Source organism: Dufourea novaeangliae, unplaced genomic scaffold (assembly GCF_001272555.1).
Source record: "Dufourea novaeangliae isolate 0120121106 unplaced genomic scaffold, ASM127255v1 scaffold175, whole genome shotgun sequence".
NCBI classification, from domain to species: domain Eukaryota; kingdom Metazoa; phylum Arthropoda; class Insecta; order Hymenoptera; family Halictidae; genus Dufourea; species Dufourea novaeangliae.
The window spans coordinates 781,919-797,010 of NW_015374053.1; the positions used below are offsets into that span (position 1 = coordinate 781,919).

The window sequence follows — 15,092 nt, forward strand, 5'->3', positions numbered from 1 at the left end:
TATAAGTTGCGATTACCATGTAAGTTAAAAGAGCAGAAACTGTGAGTTTACGTTTACAAATGAACCGTATTATCATCATGTATGTAAGTTACGCGAATTACTTGTTAATATGTAATTACAAAGATAATAGTACTTTAGTTTTGTAAAAATAGTAGCAACTTTAAAGTTCCGTTTAAAGCTGTATGCATTAATTCTATTGTAATCATAGTCATATATGAGTTAATGTAAATTATATATCATTAATATATAATTATGTAAGTCAACGATATAGTGATTTCTTTAGGAATAACACATCAAAGGTTTCTTTAAGATTTTGTTTCATGATAGAATTAGCACAAATGCAGTTATGTATGTATAAATACATTTTAATATATATTTACGTACTATTATATATTTGTATAAATTGTAATTTTATTTTATAGTTTAATTGATCTTTTTTCTAATATTTTTATATGAGAAACAAATTAGCAATTTTAAAGTTCTGCTCACAATGGTATATATTAATTGCATTTCAACATAAGTATATATGTATATGTAATTTGTATGTACATTATGTATAACTAGAAAAGTAATTGAAACTTTTGGCATTTCTACAGATGTTTACGAACTACATTGTTTATTTCCTTGATATATAAAAGTATTTCTATTTTAAATATACAAATTGTAATCTCAGTAATCTTTTGATTTCCATTGCGTCGAGATTACAAAAAATGTTCAAATTGGAATTTTTGTGGCATACTTTCCTAAGCTAAAGACAAGTACAGTTCCTAAATAATTGTGATTTACTAAATTCAATATATTTCGTTTCTTTATGAATCTTTTTCGGATATTTCAAATAAGTTCATCAATCTATTCAAAGAAATTTATAAAAATATACACGTGAAAAGAGCGGGAGAAGGTAAAACGCCACCCTTTGTTCATGCAATAATTGTATACACGCTAACGGAGAAAGTATAAAAATCGCGCAAATGTTTACACATAAATTTGTAACATTTTTATACAATTTGTACTCCAATTTTGACGAATGTAATAAAGGAAAGCTTAAAATTGTGAAAACAATTATGTATATATATCTTTCCAAGAAGTACAATGGGAGTATAATTTAATTATTTTATAATAATATTTTATTCACTGAAAAATAAAAATGTGCCTATATTAATAAACTAAGTACATTAAATAATATAGTTGGCTTAAAATAGCGCGATTAATATTTCTATAGGAAAATTTCGTGAGTGGTCTATTTAGAATGCTTTAAAGGCAATTCGCCAATGAAATGATGGATATTTGCGCATGCACGACATTCTCGACTCACTTCACTATTCTCCCGCCATCTCTGTCTCAATCTCCACCGTTTCCACGATTTCTTCCCGCCAAAATTCCAGTTTTACCAGACGCCAACAAGTGGCGAGACTAGTGGTGACAGCAATAAATGCTGACGACTCGTTACATTTTACCTGAGCTGACCTGAGCTATTGTTAATGTTAGTAGCTTTCGTTGAATATACGCTTTCGTGTGTTATTTATTAATTGATGCGTTAAAGAAAGAACAAAGAACGTTTGGTTCCCATAACTATTCAATCAATAAAACGCATTAAAATGTATGTTAAAGTAAGGACGATTGATGGTAAACAGGAGGCGATATTGACTATTTCTAAATTAACGGAGGTGGAAGATCTAAAGGTATTTATTCTAACAATTTCATATGGTTAAACTGGAAAATATTCTTTTAGAAATAATATAAAAATCTTGGAATTTACAAGGTTAAATTCTTATTTTTTACATTCATTGCAGACAATATTATCTGTATGAATTGATCTTTAATGTTTTCTAATGAAAAAACAACTATATATATATATATATAAATTTATTAAATTTACTTACATCTCTTTAGTAAGGCTTAATATGCATGAAGTAAAATTCTATAAAAAGTATTAAGACTAGTTGATTCATTTTGAAATGTTATGTATTACATGAAACAGAAGTATCTTTAACAGTTTTTGCTAAATATGGCGAACTTTATTTGGCAACAATAATACCCTGTTTTAATATATTAAAATTTATATATACTCTGAGGGATAATAGTTCTAATATGTTTCATATATTATATATAATATAATGTAATCGTGTATTGTTTGTAATAAACATTGAATTATTTTTCAGCGTGAAATTGAAGAAGAATTAAATGTAACAGTTGATTCACAAAGATTATTTTTCCGTGGAAAACAATTAGAAAATGGTTATAAGCTTTATGATTATAATGTTAACTTAAATGATGTAATTCAGTTAATGGTGAAAGCAAATACTGATGATATAGAAAGTAAACCTACCTCTAGCAGTAGTAGTACCACAACTAGTACTAGCTCTAATTCTAAAGAAAGTATAGATAATTCTAACGAAGATGAAGGGCTCATTGAGGCTGAGAGTTTGTATTATAAAGTTGGAGATGCTGTGGATTGTCTTGATCAGACTTATGGGGCTTGGTTTGAAGCAACGATACTAAAAATTTTTAAAAAAGAAGACAATATTATATACCATATTCAATGGGAATTTGACGACAAAGCTCCATCTTTTAATGTACCTGAATTATCTGTAAGGCCACGTGCTAGGCATCTTATACAAATTGATGCATTAAAAATAGGTCAGAAAGTGATGATTAATCATAATGTTGATGATCCCAAAGAGACAGGATTATGGTATGACTTTACAATATCAAAAGTAGAGAAGAATAAAAGAGCACAAAAACTTACTGGGACATTGCACATTGGAAGGTAGATCTTTATTATAATCTATTAACAGTATTTAACTTAAGTCAGTGTATAATTTGAGCATCCATTTTTATTCGAACAGGGATCAACCTCTTGAGAATCGCAAAGTAAATCCAAAAGGTGAGATTTTTGTCATAGAAGAGCCAAAGCTTCTTAAAGAAAGAACCCCCGAAGATGAGCAACAAATGATCAGTAACGGTAAACGAAGACGCGTACAAGCTACTTGTAATGCATGTTTGGATAATCCTCGCAAAAAGAGAGGACGAACACAATCTTCTATTGTGCGACGAATGTAATTCTGCGTATCATCTACGTTGTTTGAATCCTCCGTTAACGTCAATACCGGAAGAAGATTATTGGTACTGTCCAGAATGTAAAAACGATGAAAATGAAATAGTGAAGGTTAATCATCATATGGTATATGTACTTTATATTCGCAGTATTCGTATGATTGTAAAAACGATCGTTTTCTTTAAAGGCAGGTGACAAATTGAAGCAGACGAAAAAGAAAAAAACTGAAAATAGCAGTAGTAAACGAGACTGGGGCAAGGGAATGGCGTGTGTCGGAAGGACCAAAGAATGTAGCATTGTTCCACCTAATCATCGGGGCCCCATTCCGGGGGTAGAAGTTGGAATGTGCTGGATGTATAGAGTACAGGTAAATCAAAGTTCTAAATACTGTTCAATTCTAACAATTGCTATCTGTTTACATAAATCAAAAATAAACTGTAGGTGTCTGAAGTTGGAGTGCACAGACCACACATAGCTGGCATTCATGGACGAGAAACAGACTGTGCGTATTCTATTGTGTTGTCCGGTGGATACGAGGATGACATAGACAACGGTGATGAATTCATGTATACTGGCTCTGGAGGAAGGGATCTGTCAGGTAGATTGTCTATTTAGAAATTGATATGTTGTTAAATAATGTATTTTTAATTAATCTATGGTTCTTCTAAAGGAAACAAGAGAACGGCCGAACAGAGTTGTGATCAGACATTGACTAGAATGAATAAAGCATTAGCGGTAAATTGCAATGCTAAATTGAATGCAACAGTTGGCGCTACAGCTGAAGAATGGAGGGGCGGGATACCTGTAAGAGTGGTCAGAAATTTCAAGCTCGCTAAACATAGTAAATACGCGCCTGAAGAAGGCAATAGGTATGGAATTATTATTCGTATTTATCGTGTCAGGCTTAGCGATTTTATGGATATGTCTCATATAAAATCTCGTTTCAGGTATGATGGTACTTACAAGGTGGTAAAGTATTATCCAGATACAGGTAAAAGTGGTTTTCGTGTGTGGAGATACCTATTGAGAAGGGATGACCCAGCACCCGCGCCATGGACTAAAGAGGGTAAAGCACGAATATCTGCGCTTGGTTTCAAACCAATGTATCCAGACGGATACTTAGAAGCAATGGCGAAGAATAAGACAGGTAAGAAACGGACTGAGATAACGGAGGGAGAAGAAAATTCTAATGCTGGGAGGAAGCAAGAACCTCCGAAGAAAAAGCAGAAGCGTGAAGTTTATGAAATCGAAAGTAAAGTTGCTAAACTTATGGAAGAAGATCCAGAAAATACAAAATTGTGGGACGAATGTCGCTCAGTTTTATCAAATGGAAAAGCTGCATTTTTGCAAAAAGTGACAGAACGGTATTACTGTTTATTATTATTATCATTAAACATTGTAATAGTCATTAAGATTCCAATGCCTAATTATTTTTTAATTTCAGATTTACATGTCCCTGCTGTTTGGAACTGGTTTTCGATCCAGTAACGACGCCCTGTACACATAATATTTGTCGCAATTGTTTACAACGAAGTTTTTCGTCTGGTGTACTTTATTGTCCATCATGCCGTCATGTATTAGACAAAAATTATAAGATGGAAGTTAATCAGTCTTTATCTTCTGCCCTGCTATTGCTTTACCCAGGCTACGAGGGTGGCAGATAACGTTAATTTCTTATAAAACAATTATCATTGATACACGAATCAATATGCGCTTACACTGAATTAAATGTTTCTAAGTACAATTTACATTTTCATGATAAAATATACTGGACTACAGGAAATTTGTTATATTACAATCGTACAAAAATAGAGTGGATAACATACAATGTAGTAAATTTTGCTAGTACAAAAAATTAATTCATACAGTCCACCGTAATAGTTGTATCTAATTTTATTATTATTGATAAATTATTTGAATTATTAATTATTGATGAATTGACTGATAATAATAATACCAGAATAAGTATATTTTCTTTAATGGGGAAATAGGAATTTCTCCAAAATGGAACAATATATACATAATTAATAATTGTAGTACTTATTTTTTTTATTGATCGTCGATTTACATAATTTTTATCATATATTTATACATAGTATAAGTTCATCTTACACATACTTGACAATTACATTTATGTATATGTATACACAATCATAATAATGAATCAATTGAATCAATTTGTTTTCTGAAAAGTAATAAAACTTTTCATAATAGTGGAAAGTTACAAGAGACAATGGTATATAAGATATACGTGTTTTTATTGTAATTTCTAGACTCTGGTTATTTGATGGAACTTTTTTTGTCAGTTATGTTACTGACCCATTGGATGTATTCTTCATTTCCATTTTGAATCTACAAAATATATTATATATTGTACAACTCTTATAGAAATTATTTTGTATGCAGCACTGCATAAAACAAAAATACTTACTGGCAAAGAAATTACTTCACAGACCTCATACGGATGATTCTCCCTATTCAGAAGAATTTAGAATTAGTTTACGCATTATAATAATAATAAAGTTTGAACATACTTAACATATTTGGTAAGAGCATCCACAGTATCTGTTCTTGTTTTTATCATCTGTAATGACAATAACACTACAAACATGTTCACAAAATTATTATATTATCATTCCTCGATATTCTTTGTGCCCATACCATTAGAAGTTCATTGTCTTCATTCATTTCATTCTTCCATTCGTACCTACAAGTGTGTTTATTCATTATTATTTTCATGTCACAAATAATGCAATCGAATTGTATTACAAGTCGTAATAAAGTAGCTATATATGTAATATTTACACAGATATGACTCCTGGTATGATATTAACACACGCGGCCAGCTTATTCTTCACCAAGCCACTGAGAAATAATTACAAACAATTATTTAATCCATGTAAAAATAAATCTATGTTACAGAATGTTATAATTCTTACTGTGCTAATTTTTTAGCGACTTCTTGGCTAGGAACAGTAACATAAGCAACAGAAGTAATGCCTGCAAGACTGCTCATATTTCTGTAGGTCTGAGCGCTAAGGCTTCTCGCAAAACAAATAAGCATTAACACTCCAAAGATCGGTTTACATGATAAAAGCGACATTTGATACACAGTTCTTGGAACCGGCAATTCTTCACTGACTTGAAGTTAGCTTCATGGAACTCGATTCAATCATATTCTCGAATCAATACATATTACGAACTGTGTAACCGCCATTCGATGAAACTGGTTACGTATTGCACCACGTACTTGATAAATGTGCTCTTTCTTTAGGTATTTATACAGAAAATTATTATTTATTTCTATCACATCCTGTACAATTGATTATAATTATTTCAATGGGATAATAAATTTTGAAGATTGATTTCAGATAACGGTCAACTTAAATCGATCCGTCAGTTACGTGGAATTGTTGCGTTGGTCCGTAAAAATCCAGAAGAAGGTTTGTTAAGGAAAATAATTGAAAGTAGAAATTAGTGTACGCCTTATATTTAAATATAATGACAATATATATATAGTACGCAGACTCGCATATATAATTTATGGAAGACACGGATTTTTATCTTACATCGTAACATCACATAAACATTAAGTATTGTTTAATGTTTTTTTTTTCGGGGGAAGAGTTCTTAACGAAACTTATTGCAGTTCCAACACTCGATCGCAATACATATTCATACGTGCGTACGTTTACACACATCGAATTATTATGTTTTGCCACGCTTTGAATACCATTCCTTTAATTGTCCCGTTTCGTTTAATTACATGCAAAATTTCATACTCGTTGCATGTATGATACATACTTGATTACAATTACAGACTTATATGTAGGATACCGTATCCTAAAACAGGCAGATACATTGTCTGCATCAGTGCATCATTGCATTTGTTTTTACCAATGTATTGCGTAAATAAATTATCCTATAGCTTATTATAGGATAATTATCTTATATGATTCTAATTATCCTATAATTTATTTATCGACGAACGTGAATTATTTGTTCGCGAATATTCTTCGAATATCTTAAGGAGTTAAAAGATTAATGGCTGGATCGTTTCAGTATCCATGGCTCAATTTGGCAAATAATATTCCCGTGGAATGTATTCTGGCTTTGGACTGTCCGGTTCGATTCCAAGCAGTTCCCCCATGAACGCAATGTAGGTGATCGCCAAACGTAGAGTTTCGATCCTTGACAATCGTTTCTCGTATGCGAATGTTGGTACCTGGAAAATGAAGAGTGGCAAAATATTAAACAGATTTTTTTTTAATGTGTATCACGCTGAAACTTCATTTATCGAACATGTGTATTCGTTTCAGACGAGTGAACCAAGAATCGAGTGGAATTTCCTCCACGTAGATGGAGCTATTAGGTGAGTGATGCCCCAGTGAAATTAGTTCCGGTTTAATTTTCGAATTTGACATTCACGAAGGAATACCATTCTACACGGTTAATATTATTATACTATAATAATATAATTTTCAAGTAATCTATATATTTAAATAATTATGTTTCTGGGTTTCAGGGATAGTACATATGTATAGTTATACCATTGGAAAGAAAGAAAAATATCATCATCTAAGAATCGTCAAAACTCACTTTTCTACGAAGTTTGTCGAACGCTTCGTTCAAGTTGAACATTCTACGTCTCTCGCGAATATTTGCGGCTCTTCTCTGAGAAACAGTTGCTACCCGACGCCTCGGTTTCTTTGTTGTGGATGATGGAAGATTCGGAGATCTCCCGTTAGGCGTATATCGACTGAAATAGAACGAGTTACAGTAAGTATCACTCTAAAAACGAATGCAATCTGTTCACTCCTAGAGTTTACAGTCTTCTTGTTCGATTCAGTTTTGTTAAGTGAAACATGGAATTTTCGTACACTAAAGTTTGATTTTGTTAAAGATAACTGATGTACAAAGTTTCGTTTCCGTGAAGAATTTAAGTGAGCTCAAGCTGTTTAAGGAGAGGAGAGCTCATCCATTATTCAGGATACAATGCTGGCTACAGGTACCGATACTTTCTACTGCAAAATTGTTATTACACTCATTTAATTGTATGTACCTTTGATGCAATAATGCACAGGGTTGTCTGTATAATCCGTGATCACTCACATGGGAGTGCGAGGGCGGTGGTGCTTGGTATAGAACAGAACTGTCCCACATAGGGTAGCCGCCGAGTTCGCCGCTGACGTATTGCGACATGTCTGCTGTAATCACCTATTTCATTTACTCACGTTTATTTTTATTTATCTTGATTATCGATAACTCAAAATCAGTATAACTCGGATCGATCTGACATCGTATAGTCTAGCACCGAACACTTTATTTTGCACAGAGTAGTGATCGAAATTTCATGCAGTCATTTCAGTAAATTACTCTCGAAACACTCAATATCGTTTATTTACGTTAACAGCACAATCTCTCGAAACCATAGTTCTTGTCTATGAAGCATTTTTTAAAAGGACGCGGTTTGTATTCACCTCGTAACGGAATTTCTCAATAATAGGTCGAATGTGAAACGCATAAAGAACTAAACATTCCCGTGAATACCCGGCGTTAAGTTATATTTAATCATTTATACCCACTGGTGCTTGATTTCCATTAATCTCCCACAGTGGTTCGGTGTAGCTCATATCCCGCGTTCTGTCCAGCGGCGAACGGGTTCAGGACACTTTGTTGTTAACAAACAAAATGAAAAAAAAAAAAGAGCTCTGTATACGTGTAGGAAGTACTTGGAAATGAAATTTCGTCGCCAGGACGAGTGTCACCGTCGATCTGCCGATGTCGAAGCAAAGTTTCGCCCAGAGTCTCAATTCTACCATTAAACCCGCCCTCTTTGAAAGCTACCCTTAGCGAGGCACGTTTGTTCGCCACTCTCGGACGCCTGCGTCGTGGTCCCGCGTTTTTATTCGACGAAGTCACCCCTGCCAAGCTTCCTAGAATTATTACCATTGGACAGGGGGCCAGGACTGGGTGGAGCTTGCGGAACAACCTTCATGGCTCGTCTCGTTGTCACTGTGGGGTTCAACTGCAATATCGGGATTATCGACCGTGGTATTTTAAAGATGGACAAACTATTCGTTTGATATTTTGCGGGGATGGTATCTCGTTGATATTGTTCTTCTGTTTCGATACTTCTGTGTGGACGTTGGAAGCACGTAGTCTTTTGTAGGAAATCTTCCCGGCCAGACTTACAGAATCTTTTTGCGCAGTAACTTGTTCAAGCTAATCTTGGATCTTCGTTAATTTATCTTTATGTACGAATCTGCTATATTGTTTCTGTGATTGCTCTACTAAAAAATTGTTTTATATAGTTTTGGTAATTGTTATGACACTGTTACAGGTTTTTGTTTTGGACTGCGGTAGAAGAGAAATGGCGTTTGAAACAATTTGTTAGGCCGAGATTTAGGCAGATCCACTCTCTTCAGCAACCCTCGCTCATTTTTACGGATCAACTCCTCTTATTTCCTTTCGTAGATACACTATGGACACGTGTCTCTGATGGAGTGTAATCGTCTGGTAAATTTATCCTGTTACCATATCATAGATTATCGCCAATTCCTTTTAATAATCGTACTTGGATAGTACCTATATCTGGATCCCAGAGCGAGAGTGTATTAAGTCCACCTTTTCAGAAAAATGACATTTTTCATGTTTCCCGTATCAAAATTTCTACTCTCTCCGACGGTAGTTTTTAATATAATAGTTTAAAAGTTATATTAATCTATATATTGTTTTGAGCCCTAAGGGTACCTAAATTCCATCACATTAGGAGACTTAATGCAATGTTCACCATTTCTACATATCGACTTGTCTTAAGTTCATTCAATAATTCAAAGGTAGTGATCGTTTCTCGTTGAATTCTCACCGAATGGTTCCAGAATTCCAAGGTTCTTGCACCTCTGATTTGCTCTCCTCTAAAATTTAAAAAGTGTGACTTAATACACTCTGGCTCTGGTGTCCAGATATGTTCTTATTTCGTAGACAGTATATGGAACATTAAACCAAATTCGTGTATCGTTTCTTTTTTTTTTTTTTTTTTCGCAGACAGACACGGATTTCTTCGGAATCAGGATATTAATTTCTACGCGTTTCATCTTTTTTTCTCTGACGGATATCCATTCTCGAGACAAATCGCTCCATAAATTGAGCTCCGTGACAGGATCACTCAGAACGCTGTAACAGAGTCTCCATCGGAAGGGTAACATATTGTTAAGCGGAGGGTGGCCTCCCCCAAATTAATTAAATAGATATTAGCCGATTCACTTGACGCCGAAACTTCTCCCTTCGAACGTGTATAAACATCGCGCGTAATATCCGCGTGTCGAATCGTATTGTGTTCGCTTGGAGAGGCGGGGGTGCATAAACTTATTAATATTCGGCCACGAGCAGTCATCCTATTGAGATCATCCCTCTTTTCGTCGTTCCTCGCTGTCGCTCTGTTATTGTTCCAGTTAAACGTTTAGCATATTCGTTATTCCACTCTGGATTTCTATCGAGAAAACATACGGTTTGAGTCTTCGAGCTTGTAGAACGGATCTACTATTCTTTGGCAATTTTAGGGAATATACTAAACTCTCTTCTTAACAGGGATCTGATGTTTTTACGGCCAGGCGTCACACAGTTATTAATATTTCAGTTTTCCATTGAGATTCCTGTTTCTTACTTTTTTTTTTTTTAGCAAAGATGTTCTATAAACTAATTTGACTATATCTGAAATTGACGAAATGAGACTTGATTTTCATATTCGAAAGTTCAACGAAGTCTCTGTGGGTAGGAAATATGTTGGACAATATTCTAAATATTATTCCTTTATTTTATATAATTTAAGTCTTTTGTAGAAAATATATTAATTTAACGTACGGCACATATTCCGTAGGTTTGTATTCACTGACTGTATCTGTGGATCTTTAATTCGAGCCTAGTAATATGCGCTATATCCATAACTGCAAGCTGACGCTTTGGATCAATGCTTCGAGCGTCGGCGCTGAAATGCTTCACGGCTGAATTTCGAAGGTTTTCTAGAATGAAGGATATTCGGCGTGTAACGCGATATTGAAGGTAAGAATCGATTTTATAATCCTGCTATAGAAAGACACAAGTAAAACTGTTTAAAAACAAGAAATGTTGCAAATCAATTTCGTATTGAAAATTGTCACGCCTTTGTAACTGCGTTTTAGGACACTTTTTGTGGATAATTAACAGTTTAGAATATTCAAAATTACATTTTTAATAGGAGAGGTTCTTTTTCTAACGCACGATCATAAGGTATAGTAAGGGAATTGACGCAATTAGCTAATAGTTACAAAAAAAGGTTCTTTATTACATCGTTTCATCCTATAAAAAATTACACCTGTTTCATCTATAATTACACCTACTTAATATACATATATTTTATATATGTATAATAAATATATCAAGGAGCTTAGGAAACGATACTTGAATCAGTGGATCCTCTCTTCCAAAACGCCGATTCGAGGAGAAGGAAATAAATAGTTGATAAATATCCACGATGACGTAGAGGGTGTCAGAAGTCAGTACAGTGATCATCCCCCTGGGGTGCACGTGTTCGTCTGATCTAATTCTGATGCGTTCCTAACAATGGGGCCCCTCTGTATCTCGGTTTCCGCAACGGGGTCACGCCACTGACAGAAATTATGCGATTTCGTCATAGGGGTTTCTACCTTTCTTCAATAGTTCATCGCTTATTACACGGATTTGTCACGGAATTTCCCTGTAATAGGTCCCAAACTCAGCTGCAAACCTGTCACTTGCAAACGAGTAGCATAAGCGGATGAAAGAAGGCTGCCGACTTTGTGCATTTACGTTGAACGGACATATGGCGGTGTAAATGTTCACGGTAGAATCTTTAATAAAATTAGAAAGCTGAATAAGTGAACTGTGGATTTTATACGTTTACACAACTTTCATCTATACAAAACAGAATGGGACATAAGCTTTGAAAAGGATGAATATAATTTTTATTCGATCTGTGACTTAATAAAATCCTAATAAAATAATTGGCAAGACAAATGTTCCTTTGACGAAATAGTCCACGAAAATCGAGATTTGCATAACGATCCACAGTCGATTAATCAGTTTCACTTTATATAGTTTTACAGTTTCGTTTGGAGTACTGCACAGTGAAAATACTATTATTCTGTATGAATAGCAGGGAAAATAATAAAAATCAGTATATTATAGTCCGTAATAATGAAGCATTGAGAAAGAAAAGAAATATTTTAGGTGACTCTTTTCCTTGTCCCTGTTTATCTTTTTTTTGCCTCTCTAATTCATTGAAATAATTAGAAAATATTCGAATATTTGCAATAAAAACTTTTAACCTTAAAATCACATTTTATATATTTTTGTATTATTCCGCGTTTAATTGATACTTCGAGGAGCTATTTGTAAATAGTTGGGGAGGGGGAGGGTGTACGGGTAACTGGTTTCTTGACCAATCACGGTCGTTTGTTTGTACCTCACGGTCAACGTTCGAATTTTTCTTCATTAGCATTTGTGCTGCGTCACGAGTAGGTACAGTGTCGCGTGTTTATACGTATATTTGTAATTTATGCGACTATATTGTCACATTCTTAAAAATGAATAATGAATTACTATTGATATATCTAATGTACAATTATTCGCATCTCCTTAATGATTAATTTCAAATTCGACAGATATAAGAATACGTGAACATGTCCTGAGTAGCAATCAGGCATTGTGAATGTCTCGAAAATGCGTAACACCTTCGGTGAATCGTCGTGGGTGTTTCTTTATCTTGTGTCGTGTGCAAGGACTAGTCCAGGGAGCTGGAGGTTGAAGAAGAAGCATGGAGAACAGTATCGGGGAATATGTAAGTCATAAATCAATTATTCGTTGTTTAACACTTACTTTGACAAGTCAATGAGTTTTTAATTCCCAACGAAACTTGTGAACCTTGTGGAATAATGTCTGCGTTGTGTAAATTAATTAGTTTCAACAATCGAGAAAAAAGAATAAATGAAACAATTATTGTTTAATTACGATAAAAGGCTATTTAATTATTTGTAAGGGATGCTTCCCGCCAGAATTACTTGTTATGACATCTACGGGGTTCACAAGACTTGGTTCATGGACGCTCTTCGACCAGCACAGTTCGTTGATTTCAAATTTTTGACTTTCGCGCTTTTACGACTTTTAAAAGAATTAGGCTTTCAATAATTAAAACAACATTGCATTGACTCAATTGCTTTTGAATTTGTTTATTTTATTCTGACATGTACACTCTAGTTTTTGTTTAGACAGAACTCATTACTATTTAGACTGCGGATTTTATGTATTTATGGCAGCTGCAACTGAGTAAAACAATAAAATAAATAGCAATACAATGTTATGTAAAATTTATATTTTTCTTTATGTAGTAAAATCATTTGTTAGGTGACTAGAATTCCATTTAATTCTTCGTTTCATAAATTCATCCAGGAAAATGTGAATTTACATAAACATCCACAGTCTATTTTACATTACACTACAAGTTGTTTGAAAGGTGGTTTACATATAACATTAACATTTTCTCAATCGCTACCGCGTTACATATTCACGTGACAAACCGAAATAGTAATTTTCAATTTTTAAAAAATGTTCCAATATCGGAAGTTTGGACAATTAATTTGAAAATGTGTAAAACATTCAATGTACTAACTACAGCTATACATTAAAAATTGCAGTAACATTTAAAAAGGAATGTTAATTTTCTAAAATATTAGTATATAAACTCAATGTTGCACATTATCGAAAATGTTATTGAAACATTAAATACAAAAACAGAATAAACGATGCGTCTATAAAAAAAATACGTCGAAAGAAGGTCACCTAAAGTTCTAGCCAAAATAATATTTCGTTTGAACAAGACTCGTTGAACAACGATACTTGATATACAATCAGAACTAAATTAAAATAATGCTTACAATTCCAAGTTGCTTAATTGTGGAGATGTAAGAAGCTGCACTTAATTTTATTCTCCTGAAGTATTTCGTCTTCGCGTAAAAGTATAATGTTTTCTATAAGAATGCTACAAATATTATTATTACTAAAACTATTAAGAAAATTGTTGTTTTCCTTTTTGAAGGTTTAAGTACAGAGGAATTATTTCAAGCAATAAAATTAGGCAAAGCAGCCACATGCATTACTTGTACTGTTAACAATGTGGATATAAGAGTCAATTAGGAACCTAAGAACTTCAGTTTGTGTAGCACCTTAAATATACCTGATTTTTCTACGATCACAATAATATATCTGCAATTTTTAACCGTTGTGTTATCTTTGACAAGAAGCTTTCGCGATATATTCATAAAAAAATAGTGTTTCTTCTATTCCATTGGATAATTTTGCAAAATATTTACAATCAAACGAGTATATCTTGTTATAAGACAACTGCTATGTAAATACTGCACATATGAATTATCCAACGTTTTATAATTGTTAGCGTTTGTACATTCATGATAATCTTTTTAAAATATGCTTGAGTTCAAGAATATATCAAATAAATAAAACACGTATATTGAATTTCAATAACCAGAAAAAAGTAATATGAACATCTTGTACTGTTCACTTTGGTGGCACAAATACTACATTTGATGAATATAACAACATTTAACGATTCATATCTAGTAAATAGTGTTAATTTATTAATTAACTACGGATTTAAACAATTAGGTTAACGTTATCCTGACATTAGATTGATTGGATTAACATTTCTCCTCGTAAACCAGGCTCTTTTTATCTTATCTTCTAACATAGTATGAACATTATCTACAAAAGTACAATCATATCGGTATATACAAGCGTCAATTTAAAATAAAAGATCGATCGTGATACAAGGTCATAAGTACAAAATTCGAACAATTAAGAGAAGGAATGTCGCAACTGCTCGATTAGATTAAATATTTCCTTTCACTAAGAAATTCTACTAAAAGCATTTCGAGGATTATCAATGGAACGTTCATATACTTTTGGTAATTGCGTTTTAAAAGGAAAACAAAGGAACAAATTCATA

The 15,092-nt window shown here is 33.3% G+C and overlaps 3 protein-coding genes across 3 annotated transcripts; 1 reads left to right on the forward strand and 2 right to left on the reverse strand.

The window, feature by feature from the left end:
- The first annotated feature begins 1,442 nt into the window (after positions 1-1,442).
- On the forward strand, positions 1,443-4,828 carry LOC107189990 (E3 ubiquitin-protein ligase UHRF1-like). Its single transcript, XM_015578697.1, is given in 9 exon segments — positions 1,443-1,679; positions 2,160-2,767; positions 2,847-3,020; positions 3,022-3,166; positions 3,243-3,422; positions 3,497-3,653; positions 3,726-3,924; positions 4,003-4,419; positions 4,500-4,828. Coding segments are annotated over 9 exon segments (2,184 nt in total). The 5' UTR covers positions 1,443-1,595; the 3' UTR covers positions 4,720-4,828.
- Positions 4,829-5,335: 507 nt separating this feature from the next.
- Positions 5,336-6,177, reverse strand: LOC107189992 (divalent-cation tolerance protein CutA). The gene is made up of 6 exons (XM_015578699.1): positions 5,995-6,177; positions 5,861-5,920; positions 5,717-5,762; positions 5,590-5,639; positions 5,487-5,529; positions 5,336-5,407 (listed from the first exon to the last, which is right to left on the reverse strand). Exons 1-6 carry the CDS (start codon positions 6,156-6,158, stop codon positions 5,336-5,338), a joined length of 435 nt encoding a protein of 144 aa, XP_015434185.1. The 5' UTR covers positions 6,159-6,177.
- Positions 6,178-7,127: 950 nt separating this feature from the next.
- Positions 7,128-8,688, reverse strand: LOC107189971 (protein Fer3). Its single transcript, XM_015578668.1, has 4 exons — positions 8,641-8,688; positions 8,118-8,272; positions 7,655-7,814; positions 7,128-7,280 (listed from the first exon to the last, which is right to left on the reverse strand). The coding sequence occupies exons 1-4, from the start codon at positions 8,686-8,688 to the stop codon at positions 7,128-7,130; spliced, it is 516 nt and encodes a 171-aa protein (XP_015434154.1).
- Positions 8,689-15,092: the final 6,404 nt, after the last annotated feature.

Bases quoted from the DNA above. Each gene is read 5' to 3' on its own strand.
- LOC107189992 (XM_015578699.1), bottom strand. From the start codon at position 6,158: ATGTCGCTTTTATCATGTAAACCGATCTTTGGAGTGTTAATGCTTATT. The intron at 5,921-5,994 runs GTAAGAATTATA...ATTATTTCTCAG, and splicing joins GTCGCTAAAAAATTAGCACA to TGGCTTGGTGAAGAATAAGC. The intron at 5,640-5,716 runs GTATGGGCACAA...TTGTCATTACAG, and splicing joins AAGACAATGAACTTCTAATG to ATGATAAAAACAAGAACAGA.
- LOC107189971 (XM_015578668.1), bottom strand. From the start codon at position 8,688: ATGAGCTACACCGAACCACTGTGGGAGATTAATGGAAATCAAGCACCA. The intron at 8,273-8,640 runs GTGGGTATAAAT...TAAATGAAATAG, and splicing joins TTAATGGAAATCAAGCACCA to GTGATTACAGCAGACATGTC. The intron at 7,281-7,654 runs GTGAGTTTTGAC...TTCATTTTCCAG, and splicing joins TCGACAAACTTCGTAGAAAA to GTACCAACATTCGCATACGA.